Below are 20,570 nucleotides of genomic sequence, written 5' to 3'. Positions count from 1 at the left end.
GTGAAGATTTACCAACATCCCTCGAGAAGATCGATTATGCAATAGATGTAACTCTAACAGTGTAGATGATGAAACTCATTTTCTCATAACATGTAAAAAATATGATCATCAAAGAAAAGAAATTTTTCAATCAATTAAAAATAAATTTCCAAATTTCTCGGCATTAGATGATAAACAAAAACTTTTTTGGTTACTCAATACTGAAGACAAAGAAACTCTTAATTCTGTGGGCAAATTCATAAATGATAACATGTTGTAGTAGTCATACAGTTTTATATATAGTATTCCCTTTAACTGAAATAATACAATATTATTGTTGAAATGAGCAGTGTCATTTACAAATTGTTATACTATCCATTGGCATATCTTTTCTTTATTATTGTTATAATTTCATACTTGTCTGTTATGGGCTCTAAATTAGAAAATAAATGTTCTGTTCTGTTCTGTGATATCATAACAGATATGCTAATATATAGCCGAGGAAACCCTTTATATAAATTGGAAGTACTAAAGTTCAATACTTATAAATTTAAATCAAAACCGACCTCGCAATGACATATTACATGTATGTTTTGAGCGCATTTTAAAGCTTCGGGAAGCCTTAACATAGCTGCGAATTCTCTTGTGAGACTGATATATATATTTACACTCGTGCTTCGCACTCGTGAAAATATCAAAAAATCCTGTCCCACTCGTGAAATAAATTCCATATCCAACTACAAAACATATATCTCGCTTGCCCTGATCCGGATTTTAAAAATTTTCCGTATTCAGGTTTATAAATAACTGACATCTTAATTTTCCGGTTTTGATTTTTTCAGAGACAAAAAATATTTTGGCACTGGCCATGGCTGATGGCAGTCTGTGATTCACCCTTTTTTGTATGTAGCGTAAATTAAGCTATAAGCTCTCTGTAAGTTCTTTTGTTTGGGTTGTATATTGCTTATCTACCGCCATGGGGCAGGCAGCGTCCAGACAGGAAGCGTTTTGGGAAGCCTGTGGTTTTGGTCACACAGACAGAGTGAGGAAGTTCTTGGAGGAGGGAGATATCGATGTTAACTGGGTCTCCTATACTGTAAGTTACAGATGAGTGAAAAGAGTTCAACAGAGCATTTAATTAAAAAAAAAATGTGGTGAATTCTGTAAATCGACACTTCATTCATTGTAGTATGATCAGCTAATGTTGATAGGAAAAGTGGAATCTTAATTATTGTACAGGAACATTAATTCCATGGTGCACATTTTGAAATTTTCCACCTCTCTTTGTTACTACATAGTGTTTAATGGAATTCATTCTCTTGATAAGGAACAGATTTTAGCATAATTTTATGGAAAATATATTATCTTAAAAATGGAACAGTATATTTGGATCATACTTTTTCATCATTCTGGCATTCAGTGTAACTAGACTTACTCATTTAGGGACACAGAGACTAAATCTGTTTATTATTTAAAGGTTATTTATCTATTAATCTTTAACTCTTTGATGCTTAATTGTTTGATGCATAGTAGATAGAAAATTCTATCATTAAAATAGTATTGTCCTAAGGACCTGGTTTAACGATAGAATTTGTCCTGTGTGTTGGCAATGTAGCAAAATAAAAAAAGGCAGATAAAGTTCTAATCTACAAGTTTACTACAAATAATCCAAAGAGTTCCGAATGTCAAAATGGGGTGTAAATCCAAAGCGAGAAAAAATGTTGCTAAATGATGACTATCAAATTATGTTAGGCCAAAATAAAAAATACCTTTGTTTCCCCTAACGCGACCGACCCACTTAAATCGCGCCAACTGAAAAGTTTTTTTTAATAAGATCATTCAAATATTTTTTTTATTATTTATCAACTTTATTAAATGCAATTTTATCAAAATCTGTTTTTATCAGAACGGCGGCTTTTGTTCTACTCTGATTTGGTGCCCACAACATGTGGTCACAAAGGGTTAGTTCATGTTATAAAACAAAGGGGACGTTTCGATCTTATTATATATCTTTAACTTATTAAAATCCTACACTCTTGAAACATTTCGTGAATTGAATATATCATGACTAAAGAGTGTTTCGATGGTATTTACAAATGTGTCTACTAAAATTAATGTACATGCAAGCATGGCAAAGCCTGCCTCAAGAGCAGATGAGAAGCCTTCCTTGTGTATACATATCAATGAATCTCACTGCATTTTATTTGTTTGGATCTAATAAACAGTTCATGTGTGACCCTATTTTTACTATATGACTTAGAATAAGCTCCTAAATTATGTCCTGACTCTAAAACGAAACACTCTATAATCACTGCGCCACGTGAAGCCCTTAACATTTTGCCTGTGTAAGCACTTGAAGATGATAGACTGGTAGGTTTGAAAAATATACTCGGATGTCCGATGGTTGAGTATTTGCAAATCTTGTCCTTTTGTAAATATTCGATTTCAATCAATTTACACTGGTCTGATGAGATATTTAACAAGTTCAAATGAATAATATTTGTGAATTAATTTACCATACTTGTTGCTTTTGAATTTCATTTGTATGATATACAGTTTAAAAATTGGTTTCTTTCGTTTTTTCTTATTTAAAAAGATATTCAATTTTTCAGAATGCATTTTCATAACTGCTGTCAGAAAAAAAATAATTTACCTACCTACCTACCCAACTTCAGATTTTAGGGTCGGGTTAGGGGAAACAATGATATTTTCAATGATGGCCTTATACACATTATTTTTTAGGGTAAAAGGCATATATACGCTCAAAATGGTTTTTTTTGGATTAATTCTTTTTTTTTTTTTTTGGTGTGACTACTTTTGTATTCTTCAAAAATGTTTTGAGATGGATCCACTCTGATTTGGTGCATCAGTTTACCCAAAAGGACCTAAAAGAAATCCAAAAGGACTAGAAATGAAGGGGGCAACCCGCTTTTTAATGAACATTTTTAAAATAAATTCAAAGTTAAAACATTAAGATTGGAAAAAAGTCAGGGAGGGGAGCAACAAGCATATCTAACAAGATTTAGTGTTTGGCCTGTAAACATGTATACTTATAAGGTGTTGGGTTATTTTTGAAAGAAAAGTTGCAACTGTATAAATTTATGTTTTTTGCCAACTTTTATATAAACTATATAATATAGAATTCATTATTAAATTCAAATTATTGATTTTCATTATGATATATTCTTTTGGGTTCCTTTTGGATCCTTTTGGGTCCTTTTGGGTAAATTGACACATCCCTCTGATTTGCTACACTGCAGCTATATCATGTATATGGGATGTATTCTAAGTGTGGTGAGGGCTTGTCCTGAGACACAGTTACATTATTCTTACTAGATACACAGGGGCTCAGTTTCAGGATGATTATTTTGTGTATTGGGTATTTTTTTAAGTACAGTGATTAAATAAAGATAAAAAAATTTCTGAATTACATCATCTTGAAACTGAGCCCCAGTGGCACTAAATGCACACATACGCTATGACTTGATTAAACTGAGCCCCAGTGGCACTAAATGGACAAGTATGCTATGATTTGATTAAACTGAGCCTCAATGGCACTAAATGCACACATATGCCATGACTTGATTAAAATATAATGATTCATGGTAATATTTTTTTTAATTTGATTTTCTTATAGTTTTTATTAGATACAAGTTTTATTTTTTTTTTTAATAGAGTTACCCCTCTCCATCATTCTGTCATTCCATTATAGTTAGTTTTGTGGACTTTTTTTGCTGTGCTTGTAGATAATGAGTTGATTTTTGTAAAGTCTCTGTATGTCTAATGTCCTATATAAGGGTGATAGTGCTAGGTGTTTCTAAAATCTGCACTTTGAAAGTAAAATTTTTCAGTGATGTTATTTTTTTTTAAATCTGTATTTTAATTTCTGTTTTAGCATGACTGCTGTCCAATTCATGTGGCTTCTCAGGGAAAGCCTGATATTGTAAGAATGCTCCTGGAGAAAGGGGCAAAGGTCAATGTCAAGGATGTGGTAAGTTACCATGGTAACCCAGTCAAATACCCTATGATAATCAATCTGAAACCCAGGTCTTCTCTACAGTTAAGGAAAACAGAAAAAGATTTATGTGTACTAAAATGTGATATTTAATTAACAGAGGGACAGTCTTCCAATTCACCATGCAGCCATGAAAGGTCATACAGAGGTCGTACAGATATTGATAGATGCTGGATCAGAAATTGACACTCAAGACAAGGTCAGTGTCGTTATACAGAAAAACATTTTAAAGAAAGTCCAAAATTAAAAGAAAGAAAATTCAATATGCATTGTAACACTCAACATAATGTTGACAAAAGAGACCTGGTTCATTAAGAGTCCACTTTAAACATGACTTTTGTTTTCCTGTAAATAGTTCTTGGGAGTCATTAATACAGTTTCATAGATAAATGCATTAAGGTATTCAATGTATAATGAAGGGATTTTTATCAATTTTGAATAAATTTAAACTATTTAAAAATGCATTGCTAGATAACGATAAAAGTGAAATGAACCAAATTCACATGATTGATTACAAGTAAGACGCTGGTCATTTTGCACCTTAAAAGTTTTTGAAGAGTTATCTCCCCTTGATTACAGTAAATCAGAAAATTTTTAATTTCTCAAAATTTCTGTGGTAAGTGATTCATTTTATTTCATAGATTAATAAAGAGAGAGTTTATGCATATTTTCACCAAGAGATTTGTTTGAAATTCAAATTACTTTTTACAATATCTTAAAAAAAACATGCACTGCCCATAGACTTCAATGTAAAATTCAAGGTGCAATTCACTGGAAAATAATCAACATTTTGTAAATTCGTTTGGTGGAGCATTTTTATTTGGTAACACCTTCAAAATGCTACCGTGATTAAAAATATTGGACCATTCATTTGTTAGGTACAAAATATGGTCTTTATACATTGAATACCCTAAAATCAGACCTGGCTTTGTGTAAGGTCGTGTCTGGCCAGAGTATAGTGTGTGTACATTTCATAAAAAGTCAGCTGATCATTGAAAATGGAATAACTGTGATTTCAGAACGGTTGGACTGCACTACACTGTGCAGCCTATTGGAACAAGCCAGATGTTGTCAAATGTCTGCTGAAGAATGGTGCCGATGTCAATATTGAGAACAAGGTCAGCCAAGTGTTTGTACAAATGTGAACTGTGTTATTTTCTTCTGTGGCTTTTGAGAGGAAAATGTCAACTTGCTAGTGTCTGACCTGAAGAAAATTGTATGGTTATATTGCTAGTAGAATATAAGTGTTTCAGAATTATACATTGTATGTTTAACGGCACATACATTAACAGAAATGTTGAAGAAAAACAAAGTGACATCTTTTGTTTAATTATAGTACTGTTACTACTGTAGGATAAAAGATCAGCCCTCCATGAAACAGCTCGCTCACAAGAGAAGGGTGACTTTGAGCTCGGGGAAATCGCGCAGAGGCTTATAGAGGCAGGAAGTGACGTCAATGCCAAGAGTAGTGACCTTGGAGAGGTGAGATTTTCATAAAATGTACATCGTCATGTGTTTTCAGTGGTGGTCTTTAGGGGTGCAACGATACACTAACCTCACAATACGATACGTATCACGGTATTCAGTTCACGATACGATATGTATCATGATACATGACAAGGGTAAAAAGTCTTTCAAGTTTGTCACCATATTTTTTCTTTAACTTGACAGGGTTATATAAAATGTTCATATTTTTTTGATAATAATTAAAATAAAATTTTGTTAACTTGAATTGGATTATTGGGTACATCTTTGAGTTTTGACAATATTCTAAACCAATGATGAACATTTACAGGGAACTACGAGGACCTTTCCTAATAATCTTTTTAAATTGGAATGAAAAAGGAAGACATTCATTCTTTTATTCCTTTTATTTACGTAGAAAACCAGTTGTCATATTTCTCGTGTTAACACGTTTTAGTCAACAAGACAGTGAATTCTCATCAAAATACACACGTGATGAAATATCGTGTATTACCAAAGAATATGTTTAGATCTAAAGGGTTTATCATTTGTCTTAACATCTATAACATATAATCACATTAAGTCCTTCTCAGTGCTAAATCTGAGGTCTATAAGATGCTGGAGATGAGTTTAACTTCCGTTAATGCGTTATCGGCGACCTCACGTTTTGTGCGGAAGCCATTTTGAAATTGTAAAAAAGGAAACAAAACGGATGATTCGGATAATTCTGGACCGATTGAACCGAACCGCGATATCAGTTTAGCGTGTCGTGAATTGAACCGTGGAAAAATATACCGCGATATACCGTCAAACGGTTTATCGTTGCACCCTTAGTGGTCTTAGGATTGATATTGTACATTTTAATTACTAAAAGTCTAAATGATTGATGTATTAACTTGAATATATACATAACTATATTCATTCTCTACATATTAAGTCTCTGAAAGCTTTTGAGTTATGCAGTCTTATGTACAATACTAACTGTAAAATTCTTTTTTTGATTTTTCAAGTGGTCTTTATTATACATGTATGCAAATATTTACTATTTCTTTGTACAGTGTTTTTTTTCTGTTAGATTGACTTGAATTTTACAGGCAGATTTCACGGGTTTGATGTTTGCCAGCTACCACAACCACCCAGAAGTTGCTAGTGCACTTATCAGTGCTGGGTGTGAAATCAATGCATTTGGAACAGTGAGTTTAACCAAAGCAAAAAAAGACTAATTCATCAATGAATGTAGTTTTCCTCAAATTTCAAAATTAAAAACTGCTTCCTACAGTTCATGTTAACAAGGTAAAACAGGAAGAATCTTATCTTTGTAAAAATATTTGTAAAAAATTGACTCCTTCCCTGATGTTTGTAGAATCGCTGGACTGCTTTACACTGGGCCTGTGACAGGGGCAATGATGAGATGGTATTTCTCTTACTAGAGGCAGGCATTGATCCTACCATCAGGGGCTGGGTAAGATCACAGGATAGTGATGTCATAGTAGGGCTGGGACGATATATCGAGATATCAATAATATCGATTCAATGTGAGGATGATACGCATATCGATACGTATGAAGAAATATCGACATATTTCCCAAAAAATTCTGACTAATGTTTTTCTTTGTTAACTTAACATTTTGGGTTTAATAGGTAAAATAAATATGCTTAATATAAATATGAATATGAAATACATAATAATTAAGACCAAAATAATTAAGTTTTACAACAGATATACAACTTCTTTGAATAAATTATTCTTATTTGTGAAGAAATATCTTGTTCATTTCAATATAAAAAAAGAATTTATAACCAATTAAACATATCGTGTTACATATCGTATCGTGGCTCAAATATCGGGATACGTATCGATATAGAAAAAGTTGTATCGTCCCAGCCCTATGTCATAGGGTAATGTCTCCTACTGGAGCTGTGTATTGATCCTACCATCAGGGGCTTGGTAAGATCACGGGATAGTGATGTCATAGGGTAATGTCTCCGAATGGAGGCAGGCATTGATCCTACCATCAGGGGCTGGGTAAGATCACAGGATAGTGATGCCATAGGGTAACATCTCTTAATGGAGGCAGGCTTTAATCCTACTGTCAGAGGCTGAGTAAGATCACAGGATAGTGATGTCATAGGGTAATGTCTCCTACTGGAGGCAGGCATAGATCCTACCATCAGGGGCTGGGTAAGATCACGGGATAGTGATGTCATAGGGTAATGTCTCCTAATGGAGGTAGGCATTGATCCTACCATCATAGGCTTGTTAGGATAAATACTGGATAGTGATGTCATCGGTTAATGTCTGCTAATGGAAGCAGGCTTTAATCCTACTGTCAGAGGCTGGGTAAGATCACTGGATAGTGATATCAGAGGTTAATGACTCCTACAGGAGGTGGGGATTGACCTTACTGTCAGAGGCTGGGTAAGATTACTGGATAGTGATATTATAGGGTAATGACTCCTACAGGAGGCGGAGATTGACCCTACCATCAGAGGCTGGGTAAGATAACCTTAATCATGGGATACTGATGTCATAAACTATAAGTTGGTGTTGATTTAGTTGAATGCTTTTCATGAAGAGAGTTAGTCAATGCATATCTTATTTTTACTTTACTAGGACACTTTACAATGGTTTGAATTTTAAAGATTTAGATTTAGATTTAAAATTTAAACATTTAGATTAAGATTTAAAATTACAGTTCCCTGAACTTGCTGCTTTATTGAGAGTGCAGATAAAGCAAAAATTATATGATATAAAAACGGAAATGATAACTTAACTCTGATGAAAGTTTCTTGAGAACTTTTTTTGTGTACTACAGAGAAATGAACTCGCCTCGGACCGCTGCCAAGACAACGGGATGAAGGAAATGGTGATGAATGCTGTTAACATGTTCGAAGAGTTGTCTCTCTTAGATTGCAAGGTTTGTTTTGAATAGCTTTTAATGATTTGTTTGCTGTTCTTTTTTTAGCTCACCTGAGCTGAAAGCTCAAGTGAGCTTTTCTGATCACTGTTGTCTGTTGTCCGTCCGTCTGTAAACTTTTCACATTTTCAACTTCTTCTCAAGAACCACTGGGCCAATTTTAACCGAACTTGGTACAAAGCATCCATGGGTGAAGGGGAGTTTAAATTGTTAAAATGAAGGGCCAAGTCCCCTTCAAAGGGGAGATAATCAAGAAAATACAAAAATTGGGTGGGGTCCTTAAAAAATCTTCTTCTCAAGAACCACTGGGCCAGAAAAGCTGAAACCTATGTGGAAGCATCCTGGGGTGGTAGTGTAGATTTTAAATTGTTCAAATCATGACCCTGGGGGTAGGGCAGGGCCACAATAGGGTATCCAAGTTTTACATTAAAATATGTAGTAAAAATCTTTAAAAATCTTCTTCTCAAGAACCACTGGGCCAGAAAAGCTGAAACTTATACGGAAGCATCATTTGGTAGTGTAGATTTTAAATTGTTCAAATCATGACCCCAGGGGGTAGGGTGGGGCCACAATAGGGAATCCAAGTTTTACATTGAAATATGTAGTAAACATCTTTAAAAATCTTCTTCTCAAGAACCACTGGGCCAGAAAGGCTGAAACTGATGTGGAAGCATTCTGGGGTAGTGTAGATTCTAAATTGTTCAAATCATGACCCCCTGGGGCAGGGCGGGCCACAGTAGGGAATCCAAGTTTTACATAGAAATATATAGTAAAAATCTTCTTCTCAAGAACCACTAGGCCAGAAAGGCTGAAACTTAAGTGGAAGCATCCTGGAGTAGTGTAGATTTTAAATTGTTCAAATCATGACCCCCGGGGGTAGGGCAGGGCCACAATAGGGAATCCAAGTTTTACATTGAAATATGTAGTAAACATCTTTAAAAATCTTCTTCTCAAGAACCACTGGGCCAGAAAAGCTGAAACTAATGTGGAAGCATTCTGGGGTACTGCAGGTTCTAAATTGTTCAAATCATGACCCTTGGGTGTAGGGCGGGGCCACAATAAGTACTACGGGGGGGGGGGGGGGGGGGGGGGGGGGAGAGAGAAATCAGGTGAAAAACAGCAAGGCCAAAGTAACTAAGGCAAGCGTTGTGGCCCATGGGCCTCTTGTTTTTAACAGACTTGGGCATTTATTCCTGCATCTTTTTTTTTTTAAGAAAAAAATTATATTTAAAAAAGTTTGTAAAATATAGGTTAACCTTTTGACCATTTAAGATTTCACTTTTTCTTATCACAGGTCTCCCCTGATTATAAAGGTGAAGATATCTCAGGAAAAAGTATAGGAACCAGCCAAGAGAAGGAAATCTCTAGTAATATCTCAACAGAAAGGACTGCAGGGCAGGATACCAGTCAAAAAGCTCCTCTCAAGAACACAGCTAATAAATCACCAAATACATCTCCTGATTTAGATACCAAGGACACAATTACAGACATTGTAAAGTTAAAAGGCAACCCCCAGTCAGAGGATGTAGATGTGGTGATTATTAAATCTGAGAGCAAAACAAGTGTGAAACAGCAGGAGAGAGTTAGCTCCCTTGGAGAGGATAATAATGATCAGGAAAAGATGGATGAAGTTAAACAGACAGACATACAAACAACCTGTGAACAAAGTCCAGAACATACCAGCTGATAGTTAGCTAATATAATGCTAATGTCATGCTCAATCTTATTTCTAAACCCTGTGTGGTGAATTTCTCTTCTGGTGCCATTTGCAGCAGCAAAAAACAAATTAATCACAATTGTGTTACTAATTAATGTTGTCCAAGAAAAAGATAACTGTCCTGGTTTTGATCTCTTGCCCTTTCTTCAGTAAGTCTTTGGTATTTACTATATAGCTGGTTAATATTACTTTTTACAGAAATCAAACCTTTTTCATGTGTAATCTCTATACTGTGTCCTGTGGCTACATATTATGCTAAAAAGATTATTTTCTTAAAAAATAATTCTTAGTTTTGGGAAATTATACTTGAGAGGTTGTAGTCTTATTGAACAGTTCACAAACTGAGATTTTAAATTGTGAGAACATATTTATTGCAGATTCTTTGATATTTAAGAAAAATGTTAATGGTGTTACTTTAATATGATTTGACATACATGTATTTGTGCAATAAAGAAAAAGACAACTTCCCATTGTGGTATTTCTATCAAGCTGATTCCTCAAAGATTTTTTTTTAAATGGGAGGATTCTCTTTAATCAACTGTTATAACAGTTTATGATAATTGAATTGGTGATTTCTGAAGATTGTTAAAGTTGAATGAATAATTATGTCTTAATTTCTCCATCCTAAACACATGAAAAAACAAACAAACAAATGTGGGTGCCCATTGGTAATCACACGGTCTGTTTGTCCTTTTAAAAGAACTTTAGTGATGCAATAGCTTCAGTAACTTTCAACTTAGTAAGAACTATTTATTTATTACATTTTCAACAGTGAAATACTGTAATTTATTTACTGAATAAAAGTGATATTCTGACACAGTGTAAAAGGATATCAAAATTGTATTCTCACAGTGTGAGAATATCAGAAGTGCGGCAAAAACTTAAGATTTTCCTTCCCTTCACAAAGAGTGTAAAAAAAAAAAAATCCCCGGCCTGTTATAAGATAGAGTTAATGAGTCATCCTGACAGAGACTAATGGCTATACTGCCAATGTTTTTCCAAATATGTCGTTAAAAATCCATGTTTACAATGTTTTTCAATCTCGCAATCACTTAGCTATGACGTCTCAATCGCTCAACTATGACGTCACAGCCTATGACACTGTGTTACGAAAAGACAAAGGCAAATGTAATAATCAGACAATTCAATGTTTTGTAGATGAATATGGTATTTATTTCACTCGAGAGACAGGATTTTTTGATATTTTCACTCGTGCTTTGCACTCATGAAAATATCAAAAAATCCTGTTCCACTCATGAAATAAATTCCATAGTAGGAATAATAGTAAGAACTATATATATATATTACATACATGGAGGATGGTTAGAAGACACCTATATTTTTCACTCAGGTAATAAAGTCAAAGGTCAACAGTCAAAATAGTTACCATTGTCTATAAGTATAAACATGTATATAATATAATATTGTGTATATTGATTATTTTACACTCTTTTTACAAAGGTGGAGAATGATAAAGGGAAGACTCCTAGAGTTTGAGGTCACTGGGTCAAAGTTAAATGTAGGAATTGTGCTTTTAATGACCATTGTGATGCAATAAATACATTCTGTAACCAGTAGACTCTATAAGTAATCTATACTTGTGAAGATGATAAAAACATCCAAGATTTAGCGGTAGATGATTGATATGCAATATCTTGATACCCTTTTCTATCTACAGGCTTCATATATATGGAGTAAGGTATATAGGGTATAGTTAAAGGAAGGTATCTGTGGATATTGGGGTCATTTCATCATAGGTCAAGGTCAAAGATGGAGATTAATGCTATAATTTGTTACCTACACCTCATATTTACTATACAGATGGTGATTTCATAAATACATTGCTCAAAGGTCAATCTTCTTATTTACTATATAAAGATTAAGTTCAAATAGTAAAGTAGAGGAAAAAAGGTGTCACCTATGGATCCGATGTGGTTATTTAGGATTTCAGTGGTGCAGTACAGTAAATCTGGTACTTTTGTAAACAAAATAGAACAATCGTCAATAGAATACACCAACAGATTTTAGGCTCATTTATTAAAAGTCAAAAGTGATTTGAATATTATTGTACATGAAATAATGGTAATAAAATTTTTATGAAATGTCAAGTATTGTAGATTTAAAAAAAAACAACTAGATCATGTGTCGTAACGCCACGAATGCCCCTGCAGGCAGCCCAAATTTCAAATGCCATATTTAGTTTTAAATTTTGTTTGCACAAAAGATATTTTTCCAAGTTCAAGGGGCATGATTAAGATAAAAACTATACAATTTAACCTTAATAAGGTGATTCTTGTATTTTCTGGTAAAATACCTGCATATGCAATCTCAACCTTATACATACAGACAGAATGATGGAACAGGGTAACACTATATGCCCCTGACCATTTTATGGCAGGGGCATAAAATTCAATACAAGCAATAGAATTTTTGTTTAAAACAAACACTTGGCAAATATGCACTACTTGTTAGAATTTATTATGATGCAAGAAGATAGACAATATATTGCCTAAATGTGGATTACATCCGTAATTTTTTTTTTAGCAAATACAATAAATTTTAAAAATCATTTAATTAAAACCTTTTCTTTTTAAAAAAGAGTAAAAGTGACACTATATTTCAATACTTCCAATATAAAAATATTTTAAAATTTGTCAACTGTATGTATGTAATATAATAAAATATGTATATTTTCCATAAATTTCAGTTTAACATGACATTAAATAAAACAGAAGAGTAAACTTTTATAAATGATAATTTTTAAATGTACATGTATGTACAATGTAGCTGTTAAATCAATATTTATCCATGTATCACACTTGTTAATTAAAGTATAGTCATTTTCACACATACTTGTATGTACATTTTATACGGTACTGTATGGAAAATTCATAGATTAATTTTGTAAACTTAACAATATAATTTACAGTCAAACAAATGTTATTTGATTTACAGTCAAACAAATGTACAGTATTTGATTTACAGTTAAACAAATGTACAATATTTGACATACAATTTACACCTGCATACATTCTGCCAGCACCTCAAGTATACATGTATGTACATTTACATACAAAGTTAAATGTTATTCATCAATCTCTTTATCATACGATAACACCATTACTTTTTCAAACTTCCCCCCAACCCAGATTCGACTGCTGGAGTCTAGGCCCATGCATAGAGGGTACCTCAAGCCCCCCTCATATGAAGCAATGACCTTGAAAAGGTCATAATTGGGCTGGAATATAATTATCTTATTATTTGTGTAATCACAAACCAATAAACGATGCCTGTAATCACAAGCCACATCCCTTGGGTCAAAATGACGTTCAAAAATATCCCTGTGGCCATCAAAGGTCTTTATAACAATGCCATCCTTGTTGAAAAACTGCAGTCGGCCTTCATTTTTTAGAATTTTATCTACCACAATGATATCACCATTTCTATTTTCAGTCACTCGGCGCGGTACAATAAAAAATCTCTCAGTTTTTTCTTGGTTATAGAACTCTATTTCCATCAAGTGTTCCCCAGTCTCTGACACTCGGGCCACAAATCTCCTTTTGTCAAACGGAACATTGTAATCATAGTACGTCTCACTTAATGTTACCAGAATGTTGCCTTCCCGTGAACAGCAGATCCCCAGTGGCAGATACTTTTCAAATTTGTGAATAGTGGTGATAGTTTCAATGTTTGTGACCTTCATCAGTCTTTTATTGAGTGGGTCCGTTGCTAGGAGTTCACGTTCCTTGTTCATTGTCAAGCACTCCACACTGGTTTGGAAGTCTAATTCACGAACTACTTTTCCACCGACAGTGACCAGCATATTGCTCTCTGAACCAATTTTGTGCATCCAGGTCAGAGCTGGTGAGATTGGGCAGATAGAGTAAATGTCCAAGGGACAATTTTTTGGACCAAAAGGATCTATTTCTTGACGTTCTATAAATGGATAAATGTCTGAACCCAGTTCCACCATCTTCATCAAATCATCGACTTGTGTGATGATCACCTGTGAATTTGATGTATCTTGCTCTTTTTTCACTTCTTCAATAAATTCATTGTCAGTTTTGATTTTCTCAGTGCCATCTGGATTTCCCCAATTCTTGGGTAGGTATTTTTCTTTTTCTTGCTTCACAAGCAGCTTTCTCAGTAATTTATTATTCAGTCGTGTGTTGAGGACCTTTCTTAAGATGCTTGCATTAGGAAGCTCAGCAGAGACTTTGCTGGCCTGAATGAAGTTCAGAGCAGCTTGAATTTCATCTGTCAGAAAAAATGGTTCCTCCCCATGTATGTCTGGATTATAATTTACGATTGACTGAATGATGTCTTCTCCTATTTTGTCTACTTTAGTGTGAATAATATCAACAATAGTTGTTCCTCCACGATAAATGACAATACGCTTATATATTTTCTGAAATCTTGTTTTTAACTGCATAATGCCAGATAAAATTTTCTCACATGTCTTTTCCAATTCAGCAGCTTTTTCATGGTCTTCATATTCAGGATTTTCTTTTAAGAATTCTGCATCTGCTTTGCTTCCATGTGATTTACTGAAATCTGTATCAATATCCACCAATTCCCGTTTCTCTATCAGAAATATTGCCTGATCAATGAATTTTTTGCGCTCAGTAGGAGCAAGCCTATGAAGGATACTGGTGGCAGACATTTTTGTCAGCGCTGTCCATGCCTCTTCTATAGAATTCAGACGGGTTGGTGGTGGTAGCTTTAACCATTCACGGACTGCCTCTGTGAAGCCTTGATCTGATTCAAACTCGTCTGATAATGCGTCGTACTCCTCCTCACTCTGGTACTCCTCATCGTCAATGTCGTCCACAAACTCACCAATTCTGAGATCGGCATATTTACTAATCTCATTTGGTTCGTTGCTATGGATATCAAAATTGTTTTCTTTGAGGTACAGGATGGCTTCTGGGTCAAGATCCTCTTTGAATATTTCCCATCTCTTACATTCCTCCTCACAATGCACACACTCTGTCTCAATATCCTCAATTCTAAGATTCTGACTATCCTCCATCTTCTTTGTGTGTTCTGCATAACTCCTCATCCTCTCCAAAATAATTTCCTCTTCACGGAATAATTTTCTAAATTCACCTTTATTTATAATTTTCATTGTCTCCATCAGTTGATCCTCTCGTGCAATATCTCTTAGTGTTTCGTCGTTAGCAAAAGTAAACGTCATTTGTGGTGGACATGTTGAAATGTCATCAGGATCTTGATCCAGAAAACTCTTTTTCTTTCTCTTTTTTTTCTTTCTTGTTTTTTGTTCTTCCTCTGTATTAGTAGTCTTAGAACTATCACTATCATCACTGGACTTGGAGTCATCCACAGTTAACAGCTCATCATTAAACCGACTGGAATCAATCGGCACTAAACGCTTTAAACTTTTGGGGTCATGTTTATGACTCCCATGGCAACAAGTACATGATTCCTTTTTCCGGGTTGATCCAAGTCTACGCGTACTCACATATCCTCCAGGCAAACGCCTTTTTCCACGAATATTGACAGGAGTAAGCTCCTCTTCTGGTTCTATGTTTGTGGATTCAGAATCTGAAGGTTCATATGGCATTAACTCACACCAGCGATGCTGTTCTCCATGATGATTCATTCGTAAACAGGGTTCACAACAAATCACACGACATGTAGTACACATAAACTGGTGCTCTTCCTTGTTAGCCATGTGAGGACAGTTTGCGACTTGTTGTTTTTCCTTCTGAGTTTTGTCCGACACTTGGCGATTTGCCTTGATAATCTCATCCAAATCAATGTCTTCCACCTCATCTTTCTTTTTGCCTTTCTTTCCTTTTTTGTTTCGTCCTTTGGGTTCCACGTTTTCAGAATTTTCATCTTTCCTCATTAAGATGTTATTTTTAGGCATGTTTACGCTGTTAAATGGAGGATCTTGTAAACTTAAACACAGTGCTTCTTACCTGGAAAAAAATCAGATTTTGGTTTCAATAATAAATTAAATCTTTAAAAAAATCATCTCTGGAAGACTTATGGTATGTTTAAATAATTACTGATACAAACAACCATTTTCATAAATAAATGATTTTCATGGCTTATAACAGCAAAATATGACAATCATGTTGATTTTTTAATATGTACTTTGACATGTATAAGTACATGTACTGATTATAAACTCGACAAAATAAGAAGTTTTCATTGACAAAGATCCACTTGTTAACATAGATCTGTACATGTGCACTACTGACCTCATTATAAAGCAAACTAATATTTACATACTGACTTATATTAAAAAAATAATATTTTATAATTATTAAACAAATTAAAATATGCATAAGCAAATGTAAAAGAATCATGCATATAATTATCAATGTTCTAATTCTTAATTACCAATGTTACGAGCACATGGAAAAGTGTGCTACTAGTCAAACTCCAATTACTTTTCATTCATAGATACACGATACGTGTATGTGTACTTGGAGAGGAGGAATGAATTGAGAAAATTTGACCGAGAATCAGGCTCCGTACCCCTAGTGAAGTGTAGTGCTCTATCACTGAGCTACCCAGGCAAATATCCACAGTCCATTTAACCCTAACTTCTACATTCCTCCCTCCTTACACAGACTTTGACCTCCATGACATAAGTTCACAGGCCATGTCAGGACTTACTTATTCACACAACCTAAACAATGTCCTAAAACATTTGCCACTATACATAGTCCTGGAGTAATAGAATTTTTTAAGAAAGAAGGAATGAATAAAGAAATTATATTGCTGGCGACCTGCGACACCAGTATCACTTCAGGTGCTCTACCATTGAGCTACCCAGGCCAATATCCACAGTCAGACTGTCCATACAGCCTGAACTTCTAAATACGTATACAATCAAATCACAACAAGTATTATTATGTTGACTGTCTGATAATTTTTTCTGCCTTTTGCAGACCTTAAATTTTTTGTAATCTTCATGAAATCCACATCTTTGATAGATTCCAAATCAATTGCCTAAAGTTGGCAAATGGCTTACACATTAGAGCTTCCTTGTTGTAGATGGTGTCTTTGATAAATAAATTCCCGAAGTCCTATAAAAGCCTTTGTCACATGCAGTGATAAGAGTCACCAAGACAGCTGTGCAATTTCTAATTAAATAAAGTCCCTTATTGTGATTAAGATGCTTTGAATATTGTTTGAAAACAAGAGAAGAGGCTACATTACGTTATAATTAGCAATTCAACAAAAACTCCACTATTCAAGATAACAAAAATCACAAAAATTATCAAAGCGATAAGGAATCACATTCAATACATTGTTTTCTTTTGTTAATAAAGAACCTACTGACCTGATATCTATTTTTATCTCTGGGCTTTCCGTAAATTGTTTCATTTTTCACATCCGGAAGAAAATTTAATAATATATTGTCATGATGCGAACAAAAGGAGAAGTGTGCACTATAAAAGTTGACATGTCATACTATTCAAATCTTCATTCAATGTGTTGCTCCCAAAATACCTGATCTAGATTTAGATCTAAAGTTAGCATTGGTTAGGCCTACAACATATTCAACTTTTCAATATAAATTTTCAACTGGCTCTCTGATTTCGCAGTTTGTCTATTTGCATCTTTCCCACAATTACATAATTACATGTGTTACCTGGCGTAAAAATTCACCGCTTCTTTTTATGTGCAGAATTTTCCGTCTAAAAACAAGACCAGGCGTTCGGGACCTCAGCAACGTTGTCTCACAATCTCAGCCATGTTGCCGATCATTCGGAATCATCAAAACGTTTCTTTCTACGGAAGCACAGAAGAGCTTGAAAAAAAACTAAGGAACATAGTTTTTGACATCAATAATTATTTTTAAAATTTACTGATGAATATATACGATAGAACAACAAAGATCATTAGCTAGAGATTCCATACTATATAAAAGTCACAGTAACTAAGCTAGAGTATCCAAAAGGCTCGTAGCAACAGTTTCAAAAGTGGGTGGGGGTGGGGAGGGGGGGGGGCGGGGGGTCCCCAAACAATCTGACAATCAAAAAAAAAGGAGCAAATTTACTGTCCAAATCTTGGAATTTGCCAGTGCTCGACCTTACAACATCAAATAGTGGGGGGGGGGGGGCAACCAGCACTTAAAGGAAAAGTTGGTATAGCAAAATACTATACTCAGGAAAAAGTGTGTGTGTGTTGGGGGGGGGGGGGTCCCGCGTTCTTCCCGCTGTCCAAACTGTACAAAAAAATCAAAGTAATTTTCAGCTATGTATCCATACTACTCGAAAGTCACAGTAAACATCAGCTAAAGTATGATAAGATGAGATAAGATAATATTTTATTTAAAGTCGAGTAAGACAACAAGAAACATTAGCTCTGAAGAGCTATTTTCAGACTAAAGTATCCATACTACATGAAAGTCTTATAATATGTTGACGGTGCGACCGTTAGGGCGAGCGCAGATACCTTTCAGTTTTAATTTAGATCGGGCTCGTCAAACCGCACGTGATATTTGCTACGTCTAGACTCTGACGTCATATGACGTCGTATGTATGTTGCCACTCTCTACCATTCATGTGTCTGAGAGAGGAACGAACGACAACTCTGCATAGGAGATTGGTATGTTGCATTACCAAAACGAAGTCTGAACAGTGCTAATTTTAATCAAAAACGTTTAATCTACTATCTTTCTGCTATATATCCATTAAATGAAGGTAATTTTATATTTTGTTAAATTTTTGTTGCTACCGCGAGAATGTGGTTTGCGGCGAGATGCAATTCGCTAAGCATTATGGGACCACAGGTAACTGCGGAAATAAAATCACTTGGTGCGCAAAGTCCGAATTTTCTTTTCGCCCAAGCATTGCTTTAAAAGGTTGCAGTGACGCGCCGCTCGCTGCGCTCGCTATTAATTATCAGCTTTTAAAGAGTATATTCATAATTTAATGAAAGTCAAAATAAATCATAAAAATAGTTATAATAAATATATAAGCTTGACAAGAGTATCAATCTACTCGATAATCACAGTATATAACAAGAGTATCCATACCAAATAAAAGTCACAGTAATTATCAGCTAGCGTATCCATGTACATGAAAGTCTTAGTCAGTAATTATCATGTATCTAGAGTGTCCACTCTACATGAAAATCACAGCAGATCAAAGCAAGAGAATCCTTAATACACGAAAGTCAGAGTAAATATATAACATAGACTAGAGTATCCACTTCATAAGTCAAAGAAAATATCAACTAGACTAGAATATCAACTACATGAAAGTCAAAGAAAATATCAACTAGACTAGAATATCAGTCAACTACATGAAAGTTAGGACCTAAAGGAAATAATTATCAACTAGACGGTATCCACCATGTGAGAGTCAAAGTAAATATCAACTAGACTATAGTATCCACCATGTGAGAGTCAAAGTAAATATCAACTAGACTAGCTATAGATTATTCACTTAATGAAAGTCAAAAGACTAGAGTATCCACTATATGAGAGTCAAAGTAAATACCAACTACACTAGAGTATCCACTGCATGAAAGTCAAATAAAATTTCAACTAGACTAGCTATAGAGTATCCACTTCATGAAAGTCAAAAGACTAGAGGATCTACTATATGAAAGTCGAAGTAATATTTTAAAACTTGGCTAAGGTATCCACTATATGAAAGTCAAAGTAAATATATATCAACTAGACTAGAGAGTACACTACATGAAAGTAATTATCAACTAGACTCGTGTATCCACTACATGAAAGTCAAAGAAAATATGAACTAGACTAGCTATAGAGTATCCACTTCACGAAAGTCGAAAGACTAGAGTATCCACTACATGAAAATCAAAGTTAATATCAACCAGACTAGAGTAGCCACTACATACTACAAGAAAGTCGTAGTAATTATCAGCTAGATGTTTATACTACATGGAAGTCATAGTCATTTTCAGCTACAGTTTCCATACTACGTCATAGTAATTATCAGACAGAGTATCAATACTTCATATATATTGAAGTCAGTTTGTTATGATGAGCTTAAATACCCATACAGATGAAAGTTATAGCTATTATCAGATAGGGTATCAATACTTCCTGTATATGGAATCAGTTAGTTATGACTAGCTTAAATATCCATACAGATGAAAGTCATAGCTATTATCAGATAGAGTATCAATACTTCATGTATATGAAAGTCATTTAGTTATGATCAGCTAAAATATCCATACTACTTGAGAGTCGTAGCTAATATTAGCTAGATATTCATACTACATGAACATCATAATAAATATCAGCTGGCATATCTATACATAGAAAAGCCATACAACATGAAAGTTGCCAGGGTTACAGGATCCATATACTATATGACAGATAAAGTTAATCTTGCTTCATGATTTAAAGTCATATAGTGATTATCAGCTAATGTACCCATGCTTTATTAAGTGCCGAAAATGCAAATGTAAATATTAGTTAGAGTATCCATGCTATATGAAAGTCACCGCATATATA

General features: G+C 34.4%; 2 protein-coding genes across 2 annotated transcripts; one reads left to right on the top strand and one right to left on the bottom strand.

The window, feature by feature from the left end:
• Positions 1–861: 861 nt before the first annotated feature.
• LOC133187247 (ankyrin repeat domain-containing protein 50-like) lies at positions 862–10,561 on the top strand. The gene is made up of 9 exons (XM_061322602.1): positions 862–1,075; positions 3,875–3,970; positions 4,095–4,193; positions 5,014–5,112; positions 5,348–5,476; positions 6,553–6,651; positions 6,822–6,920; positions 8,275–8,376; positions 9,671–10,561. Exons 1-9 carry the CDS (start codon positions 956–958, stop codon positions 10,061–10,063), a joined length of 1,236 nt encoding a protein of 411 aa, XP_061178586.1. The 5' UTR covers positions 862–955; the 3' UTR covers positions 10,064–10,561.
• A 2,556-nt stretch (positions 10,562–13,117) lies between these two features.
• LOC133186779 (uncharacterized) lies at positions 13,118–17,799 on the bottom strand. Its single transcript, XM_061322084.1, has 2 exons — positions 17,727–17,799; positions 13,118–16,038 (listed from the first exon to the last, which is right to left on the bottom strand). Exon 2 carries the CDS (start codon positions 15,984–15,986, stop codon positions 13,179–13,181), a length of 2,808 nt encoding a protein of 935 aa, XP_061178068.1. The 5' UTR covers positions 15,987–16,038; positions 17,727–17,799; the 3' UTR covers positions 13,118–13,178.
• Between the last annotated feature and the right edge of the window lie 2,771 nt (positions 17,800–20,570).

Source organism: Saccostrea echinata, unplaced genomic scaffold (assembly GCF_033153115.1).
Source record: "Saccostrea echinata isolate AGI-Se365-2 ecotype Australia unplaced genomic scaffold, CSIRO_AGI_Sech_v1 ptg000014l, whole genome shotgun sequence".
NCBI classification, from domain to species: domain Eukaryota; kingdom Metazoa; phylum Mollusca; class Bivalvia; order Ostreida; family Ostreidae; genus Saccostrea; species Saccostrea echinata.
The sequence above is the reverse complement of the archived record's forward strand: the minus strand, read 5'-3'. Positions and strand labels throughout refer to the sequence as shown.

Bases quoted from the DNA above. Each gene is read 5' to 3' on its own strand.
- LOC133187247 (XM_061322602.1), top strand. From the start codon at position 956: ATGGGGCAGGCAGCGTCCAGACAGGAAGCGTTTTGGGAAGCCTGTGGT. The intron at 3,971-4,094 runs GTAAGTTACCAT...TTTAATTAACAG, and splicing joins AGGTCAATGTCAAGGATGTG to AGGGACAGTCTTCCAATTCA. The intron at 8,377-9,670 runs GTTTGTTTTGAA...TTCTTATCACAG, and splicing joins TGTCTCTCTTAGATTGCAAG to GTCTCCCCTGATTATAAAGG.
- LOC133186779 (XM_061322084.1), bottom strand. From the start codon at position 15,986: ATGCCTAAAAATAACATCTTAATGAGGAAAGATGAAAATTCTGAAAAC.